General features: G+C 33.5%; 2 protein-coding genes and 1 long non-coding RNA gene across 4 annotated transcripts; all 3 read right to left on the reverse strand.

The window, feature by feature from the left end:
* Nucleotides 1–3,139: 3,139 nt before the first annotated feature.
* LOC130803920 (uncharacterized) lies at nt 3,140–9,553 on the reverse strand. 2 transcript variants are annotated; one of them, XM_057668188.1, is made up of 17 exons: nt 9,293–9,553; nt 8,621–8,732; nt 8,321–8,513; nt 8,040–8,141; nt 7,867–7,939; nt 7,561–7,635; nt 6,713–6,806; nt 6,412–6,604; nt 6,131–6,232; nt 5,958–6,030; nt 5,652–5,726; nt 4,803–4,896; nt 4,502–4,694; nt 4,221–4,322; nt 4,051–4,120; nt 3,882–3,956; nt 3,140–3,381 (listed from the first exon to the last, which is right to left on the reverse strand). In XM_057668188.1, coding segments are annotated over exons 1-17 (1,647 nt in total). In that variant the 5' UTR covers nt 9,313–9,553; the 3' UTR covers nt 3,140–3,380. The 2 variants fall into 2 exon arrangements, with proteins under 2 accessions (XP_057524171.1, XP_057524251.1); XM_057668268.1 differs by lacking the exon at nt 8,621–8,732 and having other exon boundaries at nt 9,293–9,505.
* A 3,974-nt stretch (nt 9,554–13,527) lies between these two features.
* LOC130804047 (uncharacterized) lies at nt 13,528–16,440 on the reverse strand. The gene is made up of 3 exons (XR_009039984.1): nt 15,339–16,440; nt 14,326–14,537; nt 13,528–14,221 (listed from the first exon to the last, which is right to left on the reverse strand). It is a non-coding gene; the product is annotated as an uncharacterized LOC130804047 (long non-coding RNA).
* A 6,878-nt stretch (nt 16,441–23,318) lies between these two features.
* On the reverse strand, nt 23,319–25,522 carry LOC130804099 (uncharacterized). Its single transcript, XM_057668467.1, has 2 exons — nt 25,009–25,522; nt 23,319–24,438 (listed from the first exon to the last, which is right to left on the reverse strand). The coding sequence occupies exon 2, from the start codon at nt 24,392–24,394 to the stop codon at nt 23,510–23,512; it is 885 nt and encodes a 294-aa protein (XP_057524450.1). The 5' UTR covers nt 24,395–24,438; nt 25,009–25,522; the 3' UTR covers nt 23,319–23,509.
* Nucleotides 25,523–26,736: the final 1,214 nt, after the last annotated feature.

Below are 26,736 nucleotides of genomic sequence, written 5' to 3' on the forward strand. Positions count from 1 at the left end.
AGAATGATGTAAGAGAAACTTAAATGGAAGAAGATACGGAAAATTACAAACGAGGATTACAAGTTCTCGATGTAAAGTGTTAGAGAGGATAAGAAATTCAGAAGTTACATGTATGTCTCATGTAAATCTCATGTGTCCAATAACTTACACATGCCTTCTATATTTATAGAAGAGCATACAACCATTCATGAAGTAATATGTCACTTCATGAACCACAACATCGATTCAGGAATCAATGTCGATCATAAATCAATACATCCCAATATATTCAGTTAATATAACCATATTAACCGTAGGTAGTTATTGCATAACCAACAATACCGAATAAAACGAGCATTGCAAAAACAAGCGCGAAAGTAGCGGGCCGCGACAAAAGTCACGAGCCGCGACCTGTACTTATACCAAAACAGGAACTTTTTGCAATCTTGGGATATTTCTAATTAATTATTTATTTAATTAATTTATTTGATTTAATTAGAGCTATCATTTCCGATGACCATTATACGCTCTAAATGACAACAGTTGTTCTCTTGATTGTGCCAACTTTGATTGAGGATAAAACAGTCCCAAAACTGATAAAGTCTTTTAGATCAAATTAGAGTCTTTCTTAGAAGGTACATGGCTATTAGTGGACTCTAATGATAAAATAGCTCATTACATTATATATTAGTCATATTCTCTCTTAAATCGCACTAACGAAGTATGAGAGGAAAAGGATATTAATTACTTAAAACTAAAAGGAATTACATTACTCGAAAAGCATATTCAACTTTGAGAATGAGTGATTGCTTCATAATGTTCGTTGAGAAACTCTGTTTAGTGATGTGGTTAATGCTTTGGAGCTTCATTTAATTATGTTAACTCACTTTATTTAACTTCATTCGATTTTCACATCACCTTTGAATTATGTGTAGAGTAGAATATGGCTGATGCACTTTAACTTATTAATCCTTTTTAACCATGATGATAGTAGCCAGAAGGATACAAATAATTGACCTTTTAAATAAGGATAAATAAGTCTCATTTGTACTTATTTTATATATGTCGTGTTTCAATTTCTCTATTTGTTTTTCTGTGGGCTATTGTTAGGTAACATTTCTTCTAGAACAGTAAAATTCAACTATGCATAAGTTAATCAATCCTGCCAAGTTATTGCTACTATCTTTTAGTGTTCTATTGCTATAATAATGTTGTTTTTGCTTGTTGCGTTGTTTCAATAAGTTTTTAAGCTGATTTTAGTCGTCATTCCAACTATCGGTATTCCATCGGTAGCAGACCTCGACTCGACCAACCAACAACATCGTAAAACAACCTCGACAACAAAGCTGCCCAAACAGTAGCCATTCAACAAGCCAAGCAACCCATCAACAATGGACGTCTAACACCCATCAGTTGTAACACGAAAGTGTATTAAATAGCATTATATAAAATAGAAGTGTATAAATCCTTCAATACGTTTTCATGCCCTACATTGATACTGTTGTGTACAATTACCTATACATCTTTAGCCCTTGCATTCTTCACACCTGCATTCTTTACCTATATATGCATTCGTAATATTGTTAACAGAAATAAAAAATCATTATGAAAAATTCAATAGTGTAACTTGAGAGACCGCATGCGTAGCACTTGACCCCACAACTAGTTTTAGAAAAATGCAGGTGTATGGAAATTTTTTGGAGAAAGAAAAAATCAGATGAAATAAGTGATACTATCGGCTATCCTCATGCACTTTCATTTTTCAGGTTCTACAACTATGAGATAACGATCTTTGAAAGCCGACAATTTTCATGGTTTTGTTTAAATACGCTAAGTACTGGCATAATCCTTTGATATTAATAACTGATAGTGGATAATTTTGTGATTTTTTCATTCCATATTGTTTATGTTTTTTTGGTTTGTGGTGTGGAAGGATATTTGGAGTAACCAATTTGTTCATGCCTTTTTCATTTTGGTGCAAACTAAGGCTGATAAAGCATCATATTCATGGATTCATTGATTTTCTTTAATAATTCCTCTCTAATCTTGACAATCATTGTTGATTTGATAGTTTCAGTTGTTAAATAATTTGTAGGATACTACAATAAATGGGGCTTTATTCAACAGCATTTGCTACCACGATCTGTAATGATGCTGTCCTTCAGAAGGTCATAAAGTGGAAAAGATTATGTTTTTCTATCCTCAGAACTTCCATTGACTGAACAACTCTCTGTTATTGACTTAGTGAGTTTAATCACCTTCACAAGGTCAGTCATCCTAATTTTATTAATTTTCCAATCACTTTCGTTTTAATGACATCTCCAATCAGGGCTTGTTCTTGTAAATGTGTCGTTTATTTCAATGCATCAATGGTGCATTTGAGTTCACCCTGATGTGTTCATTTTTACCAAATAAAATTTTTGCCAGAAGATGTTATTTTTATTTTCCTTGTTAAGTAGAACAATGCTTTTGATTTGATGGCATTTTGTAGTGCCCAGGCAATGGGTTTCTAATGTTCAATTATTAGACGCCATTTTTTATGGAAGTTAATGATTCGGGATTGTACTCGATCTTCTTGGTATTGTTAGGTTTGTGTCGTGCAACTTCGAAGTTGTTGGATCATACTCTTTGTTGTGCACTAAATTGTTCATTTGGATGTTTGCGATTCATGAATATCGACTCTATAACAATGTTCCAAGCAGTAAAGCTTTGGTGTTTGTAAACACTTAGAAGGTTTGGACTTGGGAGTGAAAGGACTCATCTATAGAGATGTGTATTACGCTTTCGATTTAAATCAAAATAAATGTCCTATAATTTTATTATTTGCACTTGTCCATTATAATTAAATTATAAACTATTATAATTAATAATAATGTATCATAACTAAGCAAATTTTAAAATAATAAAGGCCCATTTAAAGCCCATATAAAGCCCAATTCATTTTCAAAATAAAAGGCACATTTAAAACCCACCCGATATAAAGCCCATTTTTTAAGGGCCGAAGGCCCATTGCACACTCCTAATCACTCATAATAAAGCGTGTGCAGAGTGTGTGTGGGTTCACAACTTGAGAAAAAAAAAGTTTCTTTACTTTGTTGGGTTTGTTTGTATTAAGTAGCCTTAAGTTTTTGGTTTCTGAAATTCCTTACATTTTGCCTAATAATAATAATAATAATAATAATAATAATAATAAATATTTTGCACATTTGTTTTAAACAATTAACTTGGAGTGTATTCTCAATTCTGATATAGCACTTGAGAAAATACAAACATGTTCCACAGAGTTTGTAAACATTATAGTCAAATCATCAGTCCATGCAATATAAAATATCACGCACCACTCTGTAGTCTGTATGGCGTAGCTGCGCAAAAGAAGTCCAGACTCATGAATTTACCTACAGTCTACAGACATTGACAAAAATAAGACTTCATAATAGTAAAAGTCTAGTAGTACAACTTATTCTTTATTAATCAATCAATCTCATAGAGACTCCGGCAAGTATCATAAAACACACTAAGGATTCCAATTCACCAAATACAAAAATAAGACCTACTAGATAATAAAGCTAGGCAGAACAAAAAACATGAAGAGGTAGAAAGGATGTTTGTGGTTCCTACATGCACGTGTTTTATTGCCTACTAGTTAGATACACGTGTACTACACGGTTTTATAAAATTTAAAATAATTATATACTTCTACTAGATTATAAATCTAGTGAATTGATTCGTTCGTGTAGGTAATCCCCACATACACTTAATGTACGTGTATCATTTCCCACTTCTTAATAGAGTCAATTTTCATGGACATGTGCATTGATAAAACAAGAATGAGATTTTAAGTAATTAAATTCAGAAGAAAAAATCTTCTACACAATAATTTATTTGTGAAACATGATCCTTACCAATAGGGCGTGTAAACCGGAGATGGAGGATATCCCAAATCATTGGTATCGTAGCCTTGGTCCAAAATTGATTTTCTAAAAGACCAAATACAAAACACATAATTATATTATAATACCATGAAAAACAAAAACAAAAGTAAGAAATGGGGAGGTGAAATAACATCATTACCCATTTTTCCTAGTTTTCTCCTTGACTGAATCCATAGGCGTAGCTCCACCACTCTTTGGCGACATCTCAGCTGAGAATTCAACCAAAAATTCAAGATCAAAATCAACGTAACATTAAATAAGTAAAACAAATGACTCAACTGCCACCCAAGTGAGTATGTGAGCGATTACGTATAGTATCGGAAACATCATCATAACTGCGCGTTAAAAGTTCAGCAGGGGGATGCTTAATGTCGGCGTTTTCTCCGCACTCCTTGCAGCCATGAGATTTACCTACGGACATTAGAAATTATTCACAATTAATGACGATAAAAAAGGTCGTATGTGGAATAACTCGGACCATTTCATTCCAATTATAAATAGATATATATTATGATTCTTGTTGAGTGAAGAATAAGAAGTCAAACAATTTGTTCTCTTAATCATTTTCTTAAAGAGAAAAGAAACTCCACCATTTAATATATCACAATAAGTGACTATATGAACATCGTTTGGACCAATGAGCATCTCGCCAAAGAAGAGCTTAATGGAAGAATCGGAATCCTGATTGGCTGGTTTAGCTGTGAAATTGCAATGGAGCGCAATACCATCAGGCTTCATTATGGCACCACTTGTCAACGCTTCTACAAGCTCATAGTTGGTACCCTGTAAATTATGCATGGTTAACAAAAGACAACAAAAACACAAACAATAGAAGACTAAAAGCAGAAAAAACAAGGACTTCTAGGGGGGAAAAAACAAGGCTATAATCACCTTTTCATTGTTGTAGTGCTCCAATAATCTTTGAGCACCTCTAAGAGTTTGACGACGATGCCCTTCAATGTGATACTCCTCGTCCTCGGGATACCTTGATCATGAAATGAGTTTTGAGTGCAAAACAGTAATCAGAAAACATGGGTTTCCATAACAAGAATTTATTTCATAGACATAAGCCTTATCTCTACAAGGGTTATCTATAGAGGAGAACAAGAATGCCGAGGAGTAGAAAGGAAAAGCAAAATTATGTAAATCCTTTCCAGCCATAGGAACATACGACACAGAGGAGAAATGGCAAGGGACAACAATGAGCATCAAAAGCATTCCAAAAGTCTCATACAAGTAATATCATGCATAATTGCAAAGGACTAAGAGTGTAATCTTAATTTAGTCCACGGCTGAAGAGAATGTAAGTGCCATAGTTAGGTAAAGCTAAATTACATTAATATAAGAAAAATAAACGCAAGGGCAGAATACACAACATGTTATATAAAATGAACAATTGGAAAAAAGACAAAAATCTATGTCAAATTTGGGTGATAAAATTGATTGATGAACCATAGGGAAAAGTGGAACAGCAACGAGATTAATTAGTGCAGCAAAAAAAAAATGTCGTTATGAAAACAGAGATTCCAACATATTCCATTGCATCAAACTCGAATTCATTGTCCAAATTTGAACTCTAGATGCATTGTGCACATTAATCAATCTAGCCAGAAAACATGAAGCTACAACTTATGCACATCAATCAGTCCATGATAAACTAGATTATTGTCAATAAAACAGGTAACCACACTTTGTGGAGACTACTGAAAGCATGACAATAGAAGTGATGATGAAGCTTACTCGTAGGGAGGACAAACCGGAGATTGAGGATATTCCATTGCATCAAACTCGAATTCATTGTCCAAATTTGAACTACTAAGAAGCCAAAAGTCATAAAGCAAAATTGTGATAGCAAGTAATTGAGACAGAAAGAAAACAACTAATCCACAATAATAATTTCATGAAACATCATAGGTAACATAAATCAAATATTGAGAATATTTGAGGTCATCCCTTACGTAACCTTGCTCCACAATTGATTTACTAAAAGAAAAAAATACAAAAAGCAATAAAATTCCATTTAACTTGTTTTTATAACATCATTACCCATATTCCAAAGTTTTTTCCTTCTTCGCAGAATTAATAGGCACAGTTGCACATCTCTTTGGCGACATCTCACCTGAGAATTCAACCAAAAATTCAAGATCAAAATCAATGTAACATTAAATAAGTAAAACAAATGACTGAACTGCCACCCAAACGAGTATGTGAGCGATTACGTATAGTATCGGAAACATCATAATAACTGCGCGTTAAAAGTTCAGCAGGGGGATGCTTAATGTCGGCGTTTTCTCCGCAATCCTTGCAGCCATGAGATTTACCTACGGACATTAGAAATTATTCACAATTAATGACGATAAAAAAGGTCGTATGTGGAATAACTCGGACCATTTCATTCCAATTATAAATAGATATATATTATGATTCTTGTTGAGTGAAGAATAAGAAGTCAAACAATTTGTTCTCTTAATCATTTTCTTAAAGAGAAAAGAAACTCCACCATTTAATATATCACAATAAGTGACTATATGAAAATCGTTTGGACCAATGAGCATCTCGCCAAAGAAGAGCTTAATGGAAGAATCGGAATCCTGATTGGCTGGTTTAGCTGTGAAATTGCAATGGAGCGCAATACCATCAGGCTTCATTATGGCACCACTTGTCACCGCTTCTACAAGCTCATAGTTGGTACCCTGTAAATTATGCATGGTTAACAAAAGACAACAAAAACACAAACAATAGAAGACTAAAAGCAGAAAAAACAAGGACTTCTAGGGGGGAAAAAACAAGGCTATAATCACCTTTTCATTGTTGTAGTGCTCCAATAATCTTTGAGCACCTCTAAGAGTTTGACGACGATGCCCTTCAATGTGATCCTCCTCGTCCTCGGGATACCTTGATCATGAAATGAGTTTTGAGTGCAAAACAGTAATCAGAAAACATGGGTTTCCATAACAAGAATTTATTTCATAGACATAAGCCTTATCTCTGCAAGGGTTATCTATAGAGGAGAACAAGAATGCCGAGGAGTAGAAAGGAAAAGCAAAATTATGTAAATCCTTTCCAGCCATAGGAACATACGACACAGAGGAGAAATGGCAAGGGACAACAATGAGCATCAAAAGCATTCCAAAAGTCTCATACAAGTAATATCATGCATAATTGCAAAGGACTAAGAGTGTAATCTTAATTTAGTCCACGGCTGAAGAGAATGTAAGTGTCATAGTTAGGTAAAGCTAAATTACATTAATATAAGAAAAATAAACGCAAGGGCAGAATACACAACATGTTATATAAAATGAACAATCGGAAAAAAGACAAAAATCTATGTCAAATTTGGGTGATAAAATTGATTGATGAACCATAGGGAAAAGTGGAACAGCAACGAGATTAATTAGTGCAGCAAAAAAAAATGTCGTTATGAAAACAGAGATTCCAACATATTCCATTGCATCAAACTCGAATTCATTGTCCAAATTTGAACTCTAGATGCATTGTGCACATTAATCAATCTAGCCAGAAAACATGAAGCTACAACTTATGCATATCAATCAGTCCATGATAAACTAGATTATTGTCAATAAAACAGGTAACCACACTTTGTGGAGACTACTGAAAGCATGACAATAGAAGTGATGATGAAGCTTACTCGTAGGGAGGACAAACCGGAGATTGAGGATATTCCATTGCATCAAACTCGAATTCATTGTCCAAATTTGAACTACTAAGAAGCCAAAAGTCATAAAGCAAAAATGTGATAGCAAGTAATTGAGACAGAAAGAAAACAACAAATCCACAATAATAATTTCATGAAACATCATAGGTAACATAAATTAAATATTGAGAATATTTGAGGTCATCCCTTACGTAACCTTGCTCCACAATTGATTTACTAAAAGAAAAAAATACAAAAAGCAATAAAATTCCATTTAACTTGTTTTTATAACATCATTACCCATATTCCAAAGTTTTTTGCTTCTTTGCAGAATTAAGAGGCACAGTTGCACATCTCTTTGGCGACATCTCACCTGAGAATTCAACCAAAAATTCAAGATCAAAATCAACGTAACATTAAATAAGTAAAACAAATGACTGAACTGCCACCCAAGCGAGTATGTGAGCGATTACGTATAGTATCGGAAACATCATAATAACTGCGCGTTAAAAGTTCAGCAGGGGGATGCTTAATGTCGGCGTTTTCTCCGCAATCCTTGGAGCCATGAGATTTACCTACGGACATTAGAAATTATTCACAATTAATGACGATAAAAAAGGTCGTATGTGGAATAACTCGGACCATTTCATTCCAATTATAAATAGATATATATTATGATTCTTGTTGAGTGAAGAATAAGAAGTCAAACAATTTGTTCTCTTAATCATTTTCTTAAAGAGAAAAGAAACTCCACCATTTAATATATCACAATAAGTGACTTTATCAACATCGTCTGGACCAATGAGCATCTCGCCAAAGAAGAGCTTAATGGAAGAACCGGAATCCTGATTGGCTGGTTTAGCTGTGAAATTGCAATGGAGCGCAATACCATCAGGCATCATTATGGCACCACTTCTCAACGCTTCTACAAGCTCATAGTTGGTACCCTGTAAATTATGCATGGTTAACAAAAGACAACAAAAACACAAACAATAGAAGACTAAAAGCGGAAAAAACAAGGACTTCTAGGGGGAAAAAACAAGGCTATAATCACCTTTCCACTGTTGTAGTGCTCCAATAATCTTTGAGCACCTCTAAGAGTTTGATCACGATGCCCTTCAATGTGATCCTCCTCGTCCTCGGGATGTATCAATTGGGTTACATCTCTGGGGGACAAAGTGGAACATAAAGGGAGTGCAAAATAATGTAAATCCTAAGTAGCCAAAGGAACATATAACAGAGTGGAGAAATGGTAATGGACAAACAAAGTGCATCGTAAAGCCTCTTGTCATATATGAGTTTTTTTTTTAACAATCACTAAATTAAGATCAAGAATAAACACCCTAATCTTTTAAGATACAAGCTTATCTCGTTTAGAAATTGGTTAAAACAACCCCAAACAATAACTAAGCATATAAACACAACCTACACCAAACAACTCACTCTTATGTTAAGGGAATGTAAATTTGGACGAAGATTTGACGAATTGAGGTTGTTGATAGCGACAGGGGAAAATGCTTATTGAAAGGGCATCATCATTTTTTGTAAACCCTAAGTTGTACTTGTTATAAACAAATTGACGAAACAATTCATAATCATCATCAATATCTAAATCCCAAATTCAATTGAAGAAACAGATTGAAGAAACCGATGGAAGAAACTATAAAATCCATACTAATTCTTGTATTTCAGATAGATCGAGAAACAGAGAAATAAAAGTACATACAGCGGTAGACGGTTGATCATGATTGGACTCACACCGGCAGATGACTGACGGTGGTCGGAGAGGGGAAGAGGAGAAGAACGGTGCAGAGGATGAAAGGAGAACAACCGAGAAGATCGAGAAGTAGCTTTCTGATAATAGCAAATTTTCAATAAGTTTTTGAAGTTTAATTGATGACAGTTTTTTTTCTTTTCTTTAAAAATATACTCTTTTTTTTAAGTGTCTTTAAAAATATACTTTAATAAATGTTTTGTAATGTTTGGTTATTATTATTTTGCAACTAAAAAAATGTTGCAATCATGAATTATGAATATTTGTTTATGCAAAGAAATTGGTCAACTTAACGTGAGAAGGAAGAGACCCTTTGTAAAATGGATCCTGCTGCTGAAGAGTCCGAATACTCAAATTGGGTTCGGCTATTGACCTGCAAAATGAACAGAGAGTCACTTATTCGGGGGTTGCTTCCCGAAAAGCCTCTCCGACGCTCTAGTCAGTGGTCGGAAATGTGGAACAAGAAATAAATGTTAGTAGTTGAGAGAGAGGGAGTTTTTGGTGAGAAAAAGACATACCTTAAATGGTAATAAATAAGGGTATTTATATGGCAATAAATGACATGAGTTGATTGTTCCAGGGGTATTTTGGTAATTTCACCCTTAAGGTGGGCTCTCTTGATATCTTGACTGACTTCTAGGGGTTTTGGGCCTTTTGACTAGGCCCATCAGATTAGGGCTCGTTGACCCCATAATAATACTTCCTTCAATTCATTACTAATGTCTCATTTGCTTTATACACTTTATCCAATTCACTTATTCAATCGTTAATATCTCTAATTGTTAATAATTAAAAATTATGAAAAGTTAATATGAATAATCGTTATGTACCGAAATCGGATTTGACGATACATGGAATGGAAGTTTGGGTGAGCGTGGGCGCACCCAGTTGGCCAAAGGATCGGTTAGCATTGTTGGCCATTTGGTCTTGTTGTCGCCTTAACCGCCTTAGGCGTTCGGCATTCAGTCTACGGGCAGTAGCTTCGATCTCTAGGTCGTATTGCTCTAGAGATCGAGCTCTTCTATGCATTCAAAGAACTTAAACACAAAGGGGTCTAGGATAGGGGACAACAAGCAAGTGTAAAGTAGATCAATCAACAAAACAAAAGGATTATGCGTCGCCTCCCCAGCAACGGCGCCAAAAACTTGATAGGTGCAAATTTTAATAACTGCAAGCGCACGGTTTACTTTGAGAAGTTCCACATAATATAACTTCAAGCTATAAAAATTAGTTTATGCAAACTTCCTTTTAACACTCCCTCTCATTTTCTATCTCTTATGTTCATTCTCCACTACATTCCTCATCTCATTTTCTATTTCATTATATTTCTTCTAAGCTGAATACAACATTTAATTTTCAGTTGAATACAAAATTTTAATTCTTAATCGGTTTCTACATACGCGTTTACCACTGTACTTCACCATACAAGGATTCTCTGGCTTAAATGAACCACAAGGGCCATTCATCATATGATACAACATAAGGCCACGAAGATATGGCTCGGACAGTAATGGAATCTCATCACAAACAAACTTATCAAATTGTTTTGGCTGCCTAATCTTTGACCCATGCTTTAAAATAATTAAGAAATGAGCATGCGGTAAACCGCATTTCTGGGATTCAATCACATTATCATAGCTGCAATCTCACCAAAAAACTTTAGAGTTTGGGTTTCATTAGTTTACATTTCATTTTCTGGTTTCATTCACATTTTGTTTAGATAAACTAAAATGAAAACTGTTAATAGACAATGTTTGGTTTTAAAAATAATAAATTTAAAAAAATATAGAAATTGAGTAATGCAACAGATTCTGTACACACAATCATCAATCAGAAACTCTTAGTGAGTTACAACACTTCATTGTACCTAATTAAAAAGCATAGAGCTGCAAATCCAAACATAAACTTATATAACATAATCAAAAGTACATTTACAAAATAACCTTGTTTTGATAAGACTGCATGCAAAATGAAGCTTATCATGTAAGAACTGAAAATGAGAAATCGAAAAGTTAGAAGCACAAGAATCACTAAAATGTGAAATTATAAACACAAGAATCAAAAAATTAAAATGTGAAATTAAAATGAGAAATCAAAAAGATAGAAACACAAGAATCACTAAAAATGTGAAATTAAAATAAGAAATAAAAAAGCTAGAAACATAAGATTACTTCAAACTTGACTAAAACAAATATCAAACTTTCAAACTCGACTAAATAAAGAATGTATTGTAGAAGATATCATCTAATCATCATCAAACAAATGTGAAATTTTCACCAAATGCAGAACTAAATCATTTGCAAGGCCAGACTTTGTTCTGTTTCTTCTTCCTCTTGGTAACCATTAGTACTTACGCTAAATATGTTGTTAAGTTGCACAAACTGTTAGTGTCAAGCATGTATATATCTGATTGTTTGACACAGGTGTATGTGACTGTGTACCTTAATGATTACCAAATGACTGCTTTCTATGAAGACATTTGCACACTACTGTCTTTTTATGGATTTGAATGTTTCACTCGCAATAAAACTCTCAGGAAACAAAAGAAGAACAAAGAGAGAGAAAACAGAAAGATTTTTTATTATCACATAACTAAGATTTTTACAAAAGGAAGCTATGTATATATAGTTTACAAGACAAAACAAGAAAAGGAAAAAGACAAAAGAAGGGTTGTTACAAGAACCTAACAACCTTTATAACAACCTAATACAAACTTCTAAATACACATACAAGGAACAACTATAATAACAGAATACTAATGCTTCTTATCACTATTCTGATGAAAATGCATCTTTTTAATGTAGAGAAGACTTGACACAAGGATATTGAACAACAACATACTTGACATTGCATTAACTTTCACCAGCACCTGCACCTGCACCACACACTTGAGGCTATGCTAAGCAAGACCGAACTCTGCACACCAGCACAAAGCACCAAGCAACCACACACAATACAACATTATAATCTTAATATAATATCAAATTATAAAATGAAAGAAATTAATGTCACAGCATTATTCAATTATAGAAAGTTGATAATCGTAGCTTTTTAATAATTAAAAGCCTTAAAATAAGCCTTGTAAAATTGACATGGCCCAAAAAAAAATAGCAATTAAAATTGGAACAAGAAAATAACAATTAGCCTCGTAATTGTTGGCTGTTGATAAGAGCGAATAAAGATGTTTAGTCAAAAATGGTAAAATGCTTGACTTTTTTAATAAAGCTTCTTTATTCGTTGTTAATAACAGCGAACAACCCCGAACTTGTGCTCTGGACAAAAAATGCTTATCTTGAGAATTAAGTTTAAAGTTACTTTTTTTTGAATTTCTTATATTAATTTACTTATTTTTCTCAAATTTTCTCATACATTGCTAGGTAAGTTCTTTAAAAAGATTTGAATTGACACAAATTCTCATGAAAAATGGTCCCAATTAGCTTTCTTTAAAGAAACAGAAATTTTGTTTAAATAAATAAAAATTGTTTATTGAAAGACAAATTATTTATTACCCACGTTTTCTTTATAGCAGTTTTTCATTTCCTTTGTTAATTGTTCATCTTCCATCTACCTATGCTCTCTTCTCAAGCTTTTTCTTTGCTACAAAATAATTCACGGCTAGTCTCCTAAGAATCAATCCTTGTCCATCTTGTTATTTTAGTTTTGACACATCTATACAATATATTAAAACAAAACACATCTAACATAATTAAGCAACTCAAAAAATTAATGAGTTGTCATCTTCTCATAAGATTTTTTCCCTCCTTTAAGAAAAGATAACGTCATTGAATAACAATAACTATAAGAATCTTAAATGTTAAGGATGATTATAAGATGATTAATTTGACCATCATTAAAAACTTTAGTTGGGATTATAACATATACTATTAAATTTGAAAACATTGTAATAAATAGTACTAGTATGTAATAAGATGCACAAATTATTATCTTTGATATTTAATTTACAAAGCACCATTGATCTATATTTATTTGAAAAAACATTTATTCATTTACAAATAATTATATTATTTTTAAATATACTTAAAAAAAACTTACACTAAAATACAATTATATTATAAATACAATTTACAATGGCCACTGCTTCATCATTATTATAATGATAACTATAAAAAAAAGTTTTAATTTCATTTTTCATGAATGTAATAAAATGTGTGTTAAGAAATAATCTATATTAATGTAATATTATGCCGGATTTATTCAATTTATTTGTTTTTTACATCAAAATGAAAAAAAACCATGCATCACACGGAGATTATCTAGTAGTATATAATTTTAAAAGCAATAGCATTATGACAAATGTACATCATTTATAAACTTGCCCTTTAGAATTTTTCAATATAGGGCTGCACACGATCCGATTTGATATGGTTTGACAGAAAAATCAGACCAAACCAGACCAATCAAGACACCAGACTAGACCGGACCAAACCGTTCCAATAAAATTTGTATGATTGTATGATAATATGATAGGAAAGAAAATTAGGAACTGTTTCTTAATAAACACAAATTATTTGCCTGCATCTATAATCAACTTATGCCCATTCCTAAAGAGGGGTATTAATTTATCCTAATATACCAGTCTATTTACATAAATCGGCAGTATGAAAAGAATTGTAATTTGTAAAGGATCACTTAAACTATAGTGTAAAAGAAAGGATCTGTAAAACTACAGGCATTCTTCACGTATGTGGTATCTCGAATTGGCGTATCTCTTCCGGTTGGTTAACAATATATCCAGATTCCAGGGCATGGCATTTAGAACTCACTTGTTCTTGCCTGTATGGTGAAGCTCTTGGCCGTGAGTCCACTCATAGGAAGAGCAATTATACTTTACATGGCTTCCTTTCGTGGGTAAGATAGAATCTAACGAACATGGCAGAAACGCTGGAGTTATGCTTTGTACATATTTATACAATGTAATCGATTGAGATGTAGAAGTACGCAAATTATATAGCATGTATGCTTACCAAGCGTTCGCCATTTGAAATGCAGGTGCTGGCTACAGCAACCCCTGGAGCAGCATCTTGTCTGTTCAATCTATGCAATTCGACTTGTAACAAATCAACAACTTGAGACTGTTTATCGTTACATGGTTGGAGAACTGAGTTATGGTTGTGGGAATCATTGACATCTTGCAACCCCACTTTTCCTCTTTTGATGCCATTTGCAAAGCTGCAAACTGCATATTTCAACACCCAAAACGAAACAATGAAATGGATCAAAGCCATAAGATGGAAATATCACAAGGCAAAAGTTCTCTCAGAGAATCTCATACAACAACATCAAAGCCTTAATCACAAAAGATTAGGGTCCTACAAGAACAAATAGATTAGTTTCAATTATCGTCCACGTGAATTCTTTTTCACCATTCATTTCGATATAGTAACAAGTAGTCAACAAGCACATCAACAAGCTTCTCTGCTCTAAGTTGAATACTTTCAATCAAAACCTTCAAACTTAAGTTGATGTACATACAACATCACTCAAATCCAGGTTAAAAGGAATCAGAGGACTTGATTTATTTTCAAAAAAGCTATAGATACAGATTTTGTCCTGTCCCTTTTCCTGCCTTATTTACTTTGACTCAAAATTTGTGTATGCACACATTCCCACTACTATGCTGGTATCGTTAGTAATGTTGTAAATTGATCATAGAATTTTGAAATGCATAACCATTCTTCATGGAAAAACACAAATGAAACAGAATTCTGCTTTATGTTCTGAAAAAATATACGTTTCAGTGGTCTTCTAAGTCTAAAAACAAAGTAAAATTGACACCCAATGGATAAACATAACCAGCAGCCTCACTAGTCTTTTTCAAAGAAACAAGCGTGAGATCAACCTCAAATGAAAAGTAGCAAAAGGTTTAGTGGCAACTGAATCTTTTAAATAGCAGTTTAACCGATTAAAATGTGCCATGAATCAAAGCTAACATGACAAACCACAGTAAAATATTTAAATAACTCGCCAGATCGCATACCTCATCACCATTTTCCTCCATGTTGTGGAGAAAGTCAACTAACTTGGCTAAGCGGATACGTTGGGCATTTTTAATCGTGACATCCTATACCTTGCCATGCCTATTGTTACTGCGGGCACCACCCCTACCCCACGAAAGCCTTTTAGTTCCACTAGTCAACACAGGAGATAAACCTTGTTCTTCCTTACTTGGTTGTACATTATTGTCAAAAAATCCCCCACTTAAATGTGGTGTTGATGGACTATGCGAACCTCCAACAGTACCCCTATTTCTCGCCTTCCTTGGCTTGATTTCTCTGTGATGTTCATCTGGAACAAATTGTTTGTCACTATCATGTGCATCATCATTGTCGTCATAGTCTTGATATTCAATAGAACTATTTCTTCTCCTCCTCTTCCTCCTTGGGTAAGAACTTTGAGACTGTTGTGATGGGCCTGCCGTGTCCTTGTTTGCAGGACGCTTCTTGCCAAGTGCTTCCGATTGTTTTATAAGGACCTGGGTAATAGATTCTTGAATCTGTGCGACAAAATCTTAATGCTTAACAGCTAACAGAATAAAATGCAAATATGAAGTGAGCCCCATGCAGAAATATAGAAAAAAGTGTTTCGAGGGCCCAATGCTCTCGGAGACTACAAGTCTAATGGTTAAGATGCAAGTGTCAGGTATAGTGCAAAATATCGGCTGTAGAATTGCATTGAGACCGCATGTTAAGGTTTTTGAGCTACTAGTTATGGTAGCCACAATATAGGCGGCAAGACCCGCAAAGCCATCCACATTGAATATAAAAGTGGTTTCACGATCGTTACCGCAGCCATGACCACATCCGAGATTTTGCACTATACTAAGCTTATAAACGAAATTGAATATCCACTCAAGGATGAAAACAAGAATATGACATATACAACCTCTGGGAGATTCATGGACTCAGGGCTGGAGTTCATTTCCTTAACAAAAAACTACTAAAGCTTAGGAATGTTTATATGCAAAGGTTCAAAAATCTCAGATATATAAGATACTTTATCGACAACGATAGAGATTGAAGATTATATAAAACATCAATTATTCATAGATTATTAATGCTTCTAAGACCCAAACCTGCTTATTGCGAGCTTCGTCCTCCTGATAAAAAGCTAGCTCCACTACAAAAACTCATGAATTAGCGATGGAAAATTGGCGAGGGGAAGTGTTGGTCGCCCATTGGCGACGACACGGCGAGAAGAATAGTGGTCGCCAACGCAAAAAGCAAACTGACGACGAAATGGCGAGGAAAAAATTGGTCGCCAAAGTCAAAAGTAACTGGGCGACGGGATCTTTGTCGCCCAGTCGTCGCCATGTATTATTATTTTTTTATTTTAAATTTCCCTGTTACTAGGCGACGGGTGCTGTAGTCGCTCTGCGGTCGCCATATTGAATTTTCCTTTTTGTTTTTGACGGTCCATTTTTCAAATAGTAGGCGACAGTTTATTTGGTAGCCGGTTGGTCGCCATTTTTATGAATTTGAATTCCGCGGTGTCCGTTCGTTGGCCATTGTATCTATAAATAATCCGATTGTTATATCGTAGTATATATAATTGGAAGCTAAAAAACTTGAAGAGGTTAGTGAGTTTTTTGTTTTTTTTTATATGATTTAGTTTTATTTATTTTTATTATTTATTTTTAGTTTCTATCGTTATTTTATTTTTATTTACTTTGTTATTTACTTGATTTAATTTTAGTTTTTAGTATATATAATTTGATTTAATTTTATTGTTGAATTAGTACATATTTTATTTACTTTGTTATTTACTTGAGTTTTATATGTACTTGATTTAATTTTATTATTTAATTTCTATTGTTATTTTCTTGAGTTTTTATATTTTTTATTATTTTATATTTTGTTTTTATTGACATTAGTTTGCTTTAGTAGTTTTTATTACAATAATTATATTATTATTGTCATATATTGTTATTGTCATATATTGTTTTTGTCATTAACTTACTTTATTGGTAATTACATCATGAATAATTATGTTATTATATTATATTTAGGTGTTAAAAATGAGTTGTAGGCAAGAAAGAAGTTGGATGTACAACCGACAAAAAAATGGAAAGTTTAGTTTAAGATTTATGAGAGGGTTGGAAGAGTTTTTAGATTTTGCTCGTTCACAAAGCATGAGTTCTGAGATTAGATGTCCTTGTAAAAAGTGTAAAAATTGTTGTTTTAAGGAAGCAGATGAAATAAGGGAACATCTAATGAGAAGGGGGTTTGTTGAAAATTACTATGAGTGGGAATATCATCAGAACACAGAGATAGGAACAACATCTGATGTTGCAGCGGAAGTCGGAGAGCAATCGTCAAATAATCCAAATCCATACGCACAGATGGTGCATGATGCAGCAGCAAGTGTGTTTCCAGGCAATTACCATGACTTTTTTCCCTCACAGTATAATGTAGAGCCAGTAGATAATGAACCACCGGTACATGTTGACGAAAATCCAAACCCACAGTGTCAACAATTTTTTGAAATGTTAAATTCTGTAAATAGTCCTCTGTATGAAGGTTGTAAAAATCACACGAAGATGTCTATTATTGGTCGACTTACAAACCTGAAGACAGACCATCGTCTCACTGAGAGGTGTTACGACGATATTTGTGGTATTGTCAACGAAGTGTTACCAGAAGAGAATACGATGGTAAACAACTTCTACGAAACGAAAAAACAAATAGCTGCTCTTGGATTACCTGTTGAGAAGATAGATTGTTGTCCTAACGGATGTTTGATATATTGGGGGAATAATGCGAATGCAACTTGCTGTTACATTTGTGAAACTTCTAGATGGAGAAGAAACAGTAAGGGTGATAAGGTTTCGCGGAAACAATTTCATTATTTTCCCCTAGGGCCCAGATTACAAAGATTGTATGCTTCAGAGGCAACAGCTAAGCATATGAGGTGGCATGCAGAACACCGCACTAAGGATGGAGAGATGATACATCCGTCCGATGCTGAAGCGTGGTTGACATTTAACGACATTCATCCAGACTTTGCATTGGAGACTCGAAACGTGCGGCTTGGTTTGTGTACAGATGGTTTTAACCCATTTGGAAGTTCGGGTCAACAGTATTCATCGTGGCCTGTCATTTTAACACCATACAATCTTCCGCCATGGATGTGCATGAAGAAGCCGTATATGTTCTTGACCGTGATTGTCCCTGGGCCGAGTAATCCAAAGCACAACATTGACTTATATCTTCAACCTCTAATACGAGAGTTGAATATGTTGTGGGAGGAGGGTATTTGTACATATGATGTGTCAGGTTATGTCTCCAATATGGCAAGGAATATTGACATGGCCAAGCATCAATTGTTTGGCATGAAAAGTCACGATTGTCATGTTTTCCTGCAACGTTTAATTCCAATTGCATTTAGAGAATTGCTACCGGTGAAGGTTTGGGAAGCGCTTACGGAGTTGAGCTTATATTTTAGAAGTTTGACTACCACAAAGCTATGTGTGGAGGATTTGAGGAAAATGGAAGCAGATATTCCGGTTATCATCTGCAAACTAGAGACAATCTTTCCACCCACATTCTTTGATAGCATGGAACACCTTCCGATCCATTTGGCATATGAGGCTAGAATTGCAGGACCGGTCCAATACAGATGGATGTATCCATTTGAGAGGTATATAAATCATATGCAATTAAATTTTTCATTATTCTACCAGTGAACTAACTTTTCCGAACAGGTACCTTAGACATTTGAAACTGAATGTCAAAAATAAAGCTCATGTTGAAGCGTCGATATGCAACGCATATTTAACCGAGGAAGCATCGCATTTTGTTTCCCATTATTTTGAGCCACATGTGCGATGTAGGGTCAGAGACCTTCCTAGGAATGACGATGGAAGTTACAACAATGTTGTAAATGATGTATTCACAATCTTCAGTCATCCAATAAGATTTCATGGAAAAGGAGTAGCATATATTTTGGATGAAAGAGATTACGAGATTGCACATAGATACGTGTTAATGAACTGTCCAGAGGTGGATGTATTTGTATCTGAGTTTAAAAGTTCAATTCAAAGACATCAACCGAATTGGTCAAGTCAGAGGATTGAAGCGTATGTGCAAGATAATTTCACTGATGCGTTCAGAACTGCAGTATGTTGTTCATCTATTACGTTAGTTATTATATATGTATGTTAGTTTTACGTTAATTAAATTCATAAAGTTATTTCCATTTGTGTTACAGGCAAGACAAGGATCATTCGATAACCGAGTGAACAGTGACATTTTGAAGCAGATTGCTGAAGGACCACTAAAATATGCTCGGAGTTACAACGTCTGTTACACGAACGGATACAGATTCCATACAGTACGTCATGCATCAAATAAATTAGCAGACAATAGCGGAGTGTGCGTCAAAGCTGCTGACAACAGTCGTGACGAAGAAGATTTTTACGGGCATTTGCTTGAAATCGTAGAGGTTGAATACCCGGGGATACCTATCAAAAGAGTAACGTTGTTCAAATGTCATTGGTATGACCCAACTACTACTGGAAATAGCCGCGGAACAAATATTCATAAACGATATAAGTTAGTTGACATACATCAACGTCGCTCGTATCGTTTATATGATCCGTTTGTGTTAGCAAGTCAAGCATGTCAAGTGTATTATCTTCCATATCCGAGTACAAGACAAAATTTAAAAGATTGGAGAGCAGTTTGCAAAGTCAAACAGAACAAATTTGACAAAGAATTAGAACATGAATCCAAAGATGCTGCTTTCCAAGAAGAAAATAGGGACCATATTGAAATTGAAGAAGATGTATCCCACACACCGCTTCTTGATCCATCTGGCGTCATTGTTCAACAGGTGCATGATAATGATGAAGATACTGAAGAAGATGTGGATCTTGTACTGTCAGAAGACGAACAATCCGAAGATGAAGATGTTGAGAACGACGATTATTTTAGTGATGAAGATTAATTTAATTTTTTATATGTAATTATTTAATATTTTGTAATATTTAATACAATTTAATTATAATCTTTCGAATTATTAATATTTTGTAGTTATAATAATAATAATAATTATAATATTGATTTTAACAATAATAATAATATTAATAACGATAACATTTGTAATAAAAATAATAATAATAATAATAAAATTAATAATTATAATAATAATAATAAAATTAATAATCATAATAAATATAATAATAATGAAATTAATAATAATAGTAATAATAATAATAATAATAATAATAATAATAATGAGAGGTAATAATCGTAATAATAATAATAATGAAATTAATAGTATTAAATAAAGGTAACTGCACAGCCGTCCTGCTGACCAATTACCGAAGCTTAGCGACAAGTTAGCGACGAGTTCGCGACTGCACGTCTGGTCGCCAGACGAAGAAGTCAAACAGTCAGGTCGTGTCATTGCAGGCAGCGACGTCTTGTCTTGTCAAAAGCTGCGCCAAATAACTTTTCCACTGCAGCAAGTCATCAGTGTTCATTCCCGAGGTTTGGCGACGACTCAGCGACCACTATTCCAGACGCTAAGCGGTCGCCCACTTCAGAAGACAAAACGCCAAAAGAAGCCCTAATTTCTCATTTCTTACGTAAACCGCATTATTCTTCTTCATTTTACTTCAACTTCTACTCATCGTTTAATCCTTCGAGTTCTTCATTTACCTTCATTTTCCTTCTCTATTAATTTTCTTTTATCTTCAATTTCTACTCATCTACAACTCTAAAGAACTCATATTTTTATTAAAAGGTTAGTGTTTATTGTTTATTTTTTAAATTATTTCAATGTGTTTTTGATGATGATGATGATGATAAATTATGTTTGAATGCTTTTCTTTTTTTTTTTTTATGTTTGATTCCGAATCATTTTTCGAATTTCGAATTATGTGTTCTTGTCTATAAATCATTTTTTATAACTTGAGCATGTGTTCTTGATGATAAATTATGTGTTCTTCTCTATATATCATTTTTTATATGTTTTTAACATTTTCGAATTATGGTATAACTTGAGTATTTTTCATTTTTTTTATGCGTTTTTTGAATTTCGGAGTAATTTATATTTTCGAATTATGAATTATGGTATACTTTGAGCATGTTTTATGTTATATTTTTTTCTAGATTTTTTTTATTTAATATGTAACTTTTGAATTATGAATTTCGGAGTAATTTTTTTTTTATTTAATGCGTTTTTTAATATTTTGTTATTATGAGTTTCGAATTTTTTAGATAAGATTGATTTTAGTATAGATAAGATAAATTGGGACATTTTATTGTATAGATAAGATTGATTTTAGTGAAAAATAATATTAGGATTTAAAATAAATATTGTAGGGAAAATGAGCAACGACGACCATAATGATTGGGCTACCAACTATTTCTTGAATAATTTGTCGAGTAGCCACGACGATAATAACGACGAAGATAACAATAACCGAGTTCAAGGGAGTACTGAAAATACTCCAAGTGATTCTGTTGAAAATATGGAAGAGGATGATGGAGACGATCCTCGTCCGGATCTTCCATGGCTACCAATAATAAACAAGTAAATATTTTAATCATGTTATTATCATTTATATTTTTTCAATATTAAAATTTCAATGTTTACTAATTTTCTTAATTATTGTAAGATTTAATCCGATTTCCGGAAACACCATCGCATCGAAAATAAGGGCTACCTTCAATCATAGGCAAGATGCCGAAGGTAGTACTTGGAAGGGTGTGACAAAACACACCAAAGATTTTTATTTTAATGAGTTTAAGGTAAAATTATTATTTTGTTGTTTATTTTTTGAATTTGTTATGTATAAATTATTTTAAGTAATATATTTGATGGAATATTTATTTGTTTAGAAACAATACAAATGGGACCCTCGTCTTGAACATTTTGTTCGAAGGTCGTGGGAAGAGAAAGCCGCAAAGCGTTATGCGGATATGCTTTTCAAATGGCGTAAGACGTTGAAAAGCAAGCCCGAATTTAAACCTCCTTCCATCGATAATGAGACCTGGGCGCGATGGAAGGCGGATTGGGAACGCCCAGATAATAAAGCCGTTTCGGCTAGAAATTCCTCCAACAGACGTGGAGGAAAAGACAGAGCTGAAGCCACCCATATAGGTGGCTCAATCCCGCACGCAAAAACAATGCGGGATTTGGTGAGTATTTTGTAAATAAAGTATTATTATATTGAATTTTTTTGTTATCTTATGTTAGTTTTAAGTCGTTTTTTTAAATTATTTCAGGAACAATCAAAAGGTCAAAGACCCACGCCCTACGAAATATTTACACGAACGCATGGGGTCTTTGACAATGACACAGGAGATTGTTCCCAATGGACAAATACTAAGTCACAAAAAGTTAATGTAATAATCTATTAAACTTGTTTATTTATTTAATTTTAGTATCAATTAATATTTAGTTTATTGGTAATTGATTTACTTTCATCACTATTAACTTCTAAGACTGCATATATATATATATATATATATATATATATATATATATATATATATATATATATATATATATATATATATATTTGAGAAAACAGAATTTAAGAAAATGTTCAAGCTTCAACATAGAGCATATTATTGAAATATTTTGAGAGTGATGAGAAGGTTTTGATGCAGAAGTAAATCCCTGTTTGTACGTGTTAACAAATATCAAACCAACAAATGCAACTGTATTAAAGTGAAAATACCAAGACATATTGGGCATTGCACTTCTTTACGAATAGCCTGAAGATCAACATATACAAATCTGTAACAAACCAAAGGCTGAACTCGTCAGGAATGTACAAATAATTGCACTTATCAGCTGCTCAAAGAATCGTTGATGAAAGAACAAACAAAACATATATATCATGGAGATGATTAAGCAACAATCCCACGCAATATGAAAAATAATCTAGTTATCAAAAATCAAAACTAAACAAATGGTTGGCAATGGGAGACTAACTCCAAGAAATTAAACACCTAAAAAAATAGTTGCCAGTTGTCACATATCTCCTAATGCTTTCACATGTATAAATAGAATATACCAGGAAATATACGACCAAATGCAAACAAGTTTTTTAGTTGTGAATGTGCTCACAAGTAGATGAGTACTACATTTTTTCAAAAAGGTATTTCTGATCATACAAGTTATTTACCTTCAATTTCAACTTTCTCCAGCTTTTCTCTTCAATCTTGCTATTTCTGTGTTTAGTGCCTCCACTTGTCTCTCATGGTTCCTCTTCAACGCATGATTGAGCATTTGTTCGTGTCGAAGTTTCTTGTCTGATTCCTCTAGCTGAACCTTTGTTGATCTTAATTCTTCTTCCAAATTTTGGTAGTTCTTCAAAGCATTGGAATCATTCTTGTACTTATGCTCCTTCCTAACTTGAAAATCAAGTATTTTCTTAGCATGTTCAGGAAGAGCGAGGACATTTGGTGGGTATGATATACCCAAATACACTTCTATCACCACCCGAGGATGCAATATACTCATGCCATTTGGAAGAAAACTTGAGGTGCCAACTCCTTGTCCCTCTACTAAGGCATTTTGATAGATCCAATAGATACCCTTATCAATGCCGTAGATGTTTACTTCTTCAACTTCACACTCCCCAACTAAAACTACAGCATGTGTGACTCTCTTACCATCAGGATGATACATTAACTCTTCCAATTGACCATTTTCATTGACCCCAAGGTAAGGACTCTCAGTGTAACGTGGGTAGTCAGCTCGAATTTCAATCACCGCAACTACTGGACGATTGTTTTTGAACAATTTCCTCATATATTCAACATTAATGGCTCCTTCATCAACTATATGTATCTCGTTTAGACAATAATAAGTACCATTCCATAAGGGACACCCCCTCCTAATTGATCTATGGGGATTCTTAACCTCTAAACCACAAGCTTGTTCTAATAGATCCCAAGGCTTCCAAGATCCAATTTTATTGGGGAACATTGACTTAAGTTGTTTGTACCAAGTTTTATGAAGAAAAAGAGGTCCATCTCGAATGTGATACCCCGCCTTGGCCCAACAAATACGCATGTCATACTCTATTTGCCTTGTTGTAGCAGGAAAGCTGCACAAATCTGTTAACAAAAATTATGACTATAAAGCTTTTATTTATATTTGTATTTTTTTATATGGGACTTAAAAAAGAGATGTGAGAGCTGATATAGCCATGGTTGACTAGAGTTGTATTTTAGAGATAGCTTAAGGTTTATTGTAACAGGGAAGCATCCCCTTATTTTAGTACTAGTTATTAGTCACTCATAGAATAGCTAGTTTACCTACTTTAATTCTTTGTTCAATGTACTAGTATGAGTAATTAAATTACTACTTCTACCTATATAAAAGCTCTTTTTCCATTGGCCCTAACCTTAATGTCCTTGACACAGTTTTTTATTAGCTTGTGTTTTGATCTATAATTGCTGCACCAACTTTATTTCACTTTCGATTATGCTCTAATAAATACTCACATTATTCCCTAAATACCTTAATTCTTTTAATACTTTGATTTTAGTGATGAATGCTTCAATTGTGTGAACCTTAGAGAAAGGGACAAGCTTAGCTTGTTTTTGTGTTAGAAAGAAACTGAGATAGATATCCATAAATAAATATTAATGAAAATAGCTGGCTGAGCATTAAAGGAATTATACCTTGGAGTGAATCAAGAGCTGGCTGAACAATTTGATTACCCTCACTGACAAATTTTTCCCAAATGTAGTTGTATTTAAGTCCAGTTCCTATTCAAAAATTTAAGAGCTCAACTCAACAGTTAGAGTACATCACAACAGTTAAATAAAACAATCACAATCAATTAAGTCTAGACTCTAGAGAATGTGAATTGCTTGACTTCCCTTCCAAAAACAAAATGTGGTTGTATTCTTGGATGCAACATAAGTGTATATTGATAAATCAATTTGTTTTTCATCTACTGAACTTCTTGTTGTAAAATAATTATGACCAAAGAATTGTGAAGATGACTACACCATTACAAGAAATTAATGTATTTAGAAGAATATATCTAACTGTTAAGTGACACTTATATCAAAAGGATTAAGAAGAATTAAGAGTAAATGGGAATATTTGTGTAATAAAACAGAAAGAGATGAATTAATTGTGTATGAAACAATGAAAAACACTCAAATATAGACCACCATACAACTATAAACCACAAAACATGTAACTCATAATAGGAGTTTGAGATTAGAAAGGATTAAACAAGGATTTGATCAATCAAACTATAAAGAGTAATAAACTCAGAAAGAAACAAGTTGTTGAAGATTTCGCAATAATAGCTCAAATGCCACAAAGGTAAAGAATCATTAATTCTCATAATAAGGATTAATGTCTTAATGATGACCAAATAAGAGGTAATTGCTACAATCCGGTAGGTACTAATTTTATTTACAAATGACTAATGCCTCTGTTTTTATTTGTTGTTTCCACTTTTCCATCTTATTTATTTGAGAATTTTTTATTGGAGTAAGTCACAACTCTTGTGATGATGAGGATGAATTTGATCACCTAATTGCACACACTATGTCAGACACATTGTAGAGTGATGATGTATGTGAAAAAGATTGTGGACACTTGGAGTTTGGCACTTTAAATGAGGCTTTGAAAGAAGCTAAGAGAGGAGGAATAGTGGAGGTGTGGCATGCTAGCCAACAAAGTAGAAGAGGCTCCAAGGGATTGTAATACATGGAGCCAAGCAAGACAAGCAAAGGGGATGAAGAGCACAGTGCTAGTTCGAGCTACTCCATAGCTCACTCGAGCAAATCGGCAAACAATGGGTGGACTTGTAAGGTGCTCGTTTGAGCATTGTTATGCTCATTCGAGCACCATATTCATCGATACCTCATAGAGGTCACCTATTTCAGTTTTTGGGAGAAATGAGAACATCACTTAAATTATTTTATATATTGAAGTATAATGGCTATTAACAATCCCAAAAAATTACTACTTTTATATTATAGCCAGCCAAATATAAGAAAATCCAACACATAAAATCTATGTGAATTACTAACATAATCAAATTTAATATAGTACAAAAGTAGTAAATGATTCCCTCGTTTCAAATAATACTCCCTCTTATTTACCCTATTTGTCCCATTTTGTTTTTCACACTTGCAGAGGCAACATTTTAATCCTTAATATCTCAAATTATTCTTAATTAAAAATTATAAAAAGTTGATATTAATAATCCTTGTATTGAGAAGAATCAAACAAGATCCCATATGATTATGTTTTAACTTATAGATTAAGAGTAAAATACAAATTAAGAGTGATAAGTGAATAGTGCCCAAAAATAAATGGGAAAAGTAGGGTGAATAGAAGGGAGCAAAAAGTAAGATGTGTAGTTAATATAGAAGTTGATAAGA

Source organism: Amaranthus tricolor, chromosome 1 (genome assembly GCF_026212465.1).
Source record: "Amaranthus tricolor cultivar Red isolate AtriRed21 chromosome 1, ASM2621246v1, whole genome shotgun sequence".
NCBI classification, from domain to species: Eukaryota; Viridiplantae; Streptophyta; class Magnoliopsida; order Caryophyllales; family Amaranthaceae; genus Amaranthus; species Amaranthus tricolor.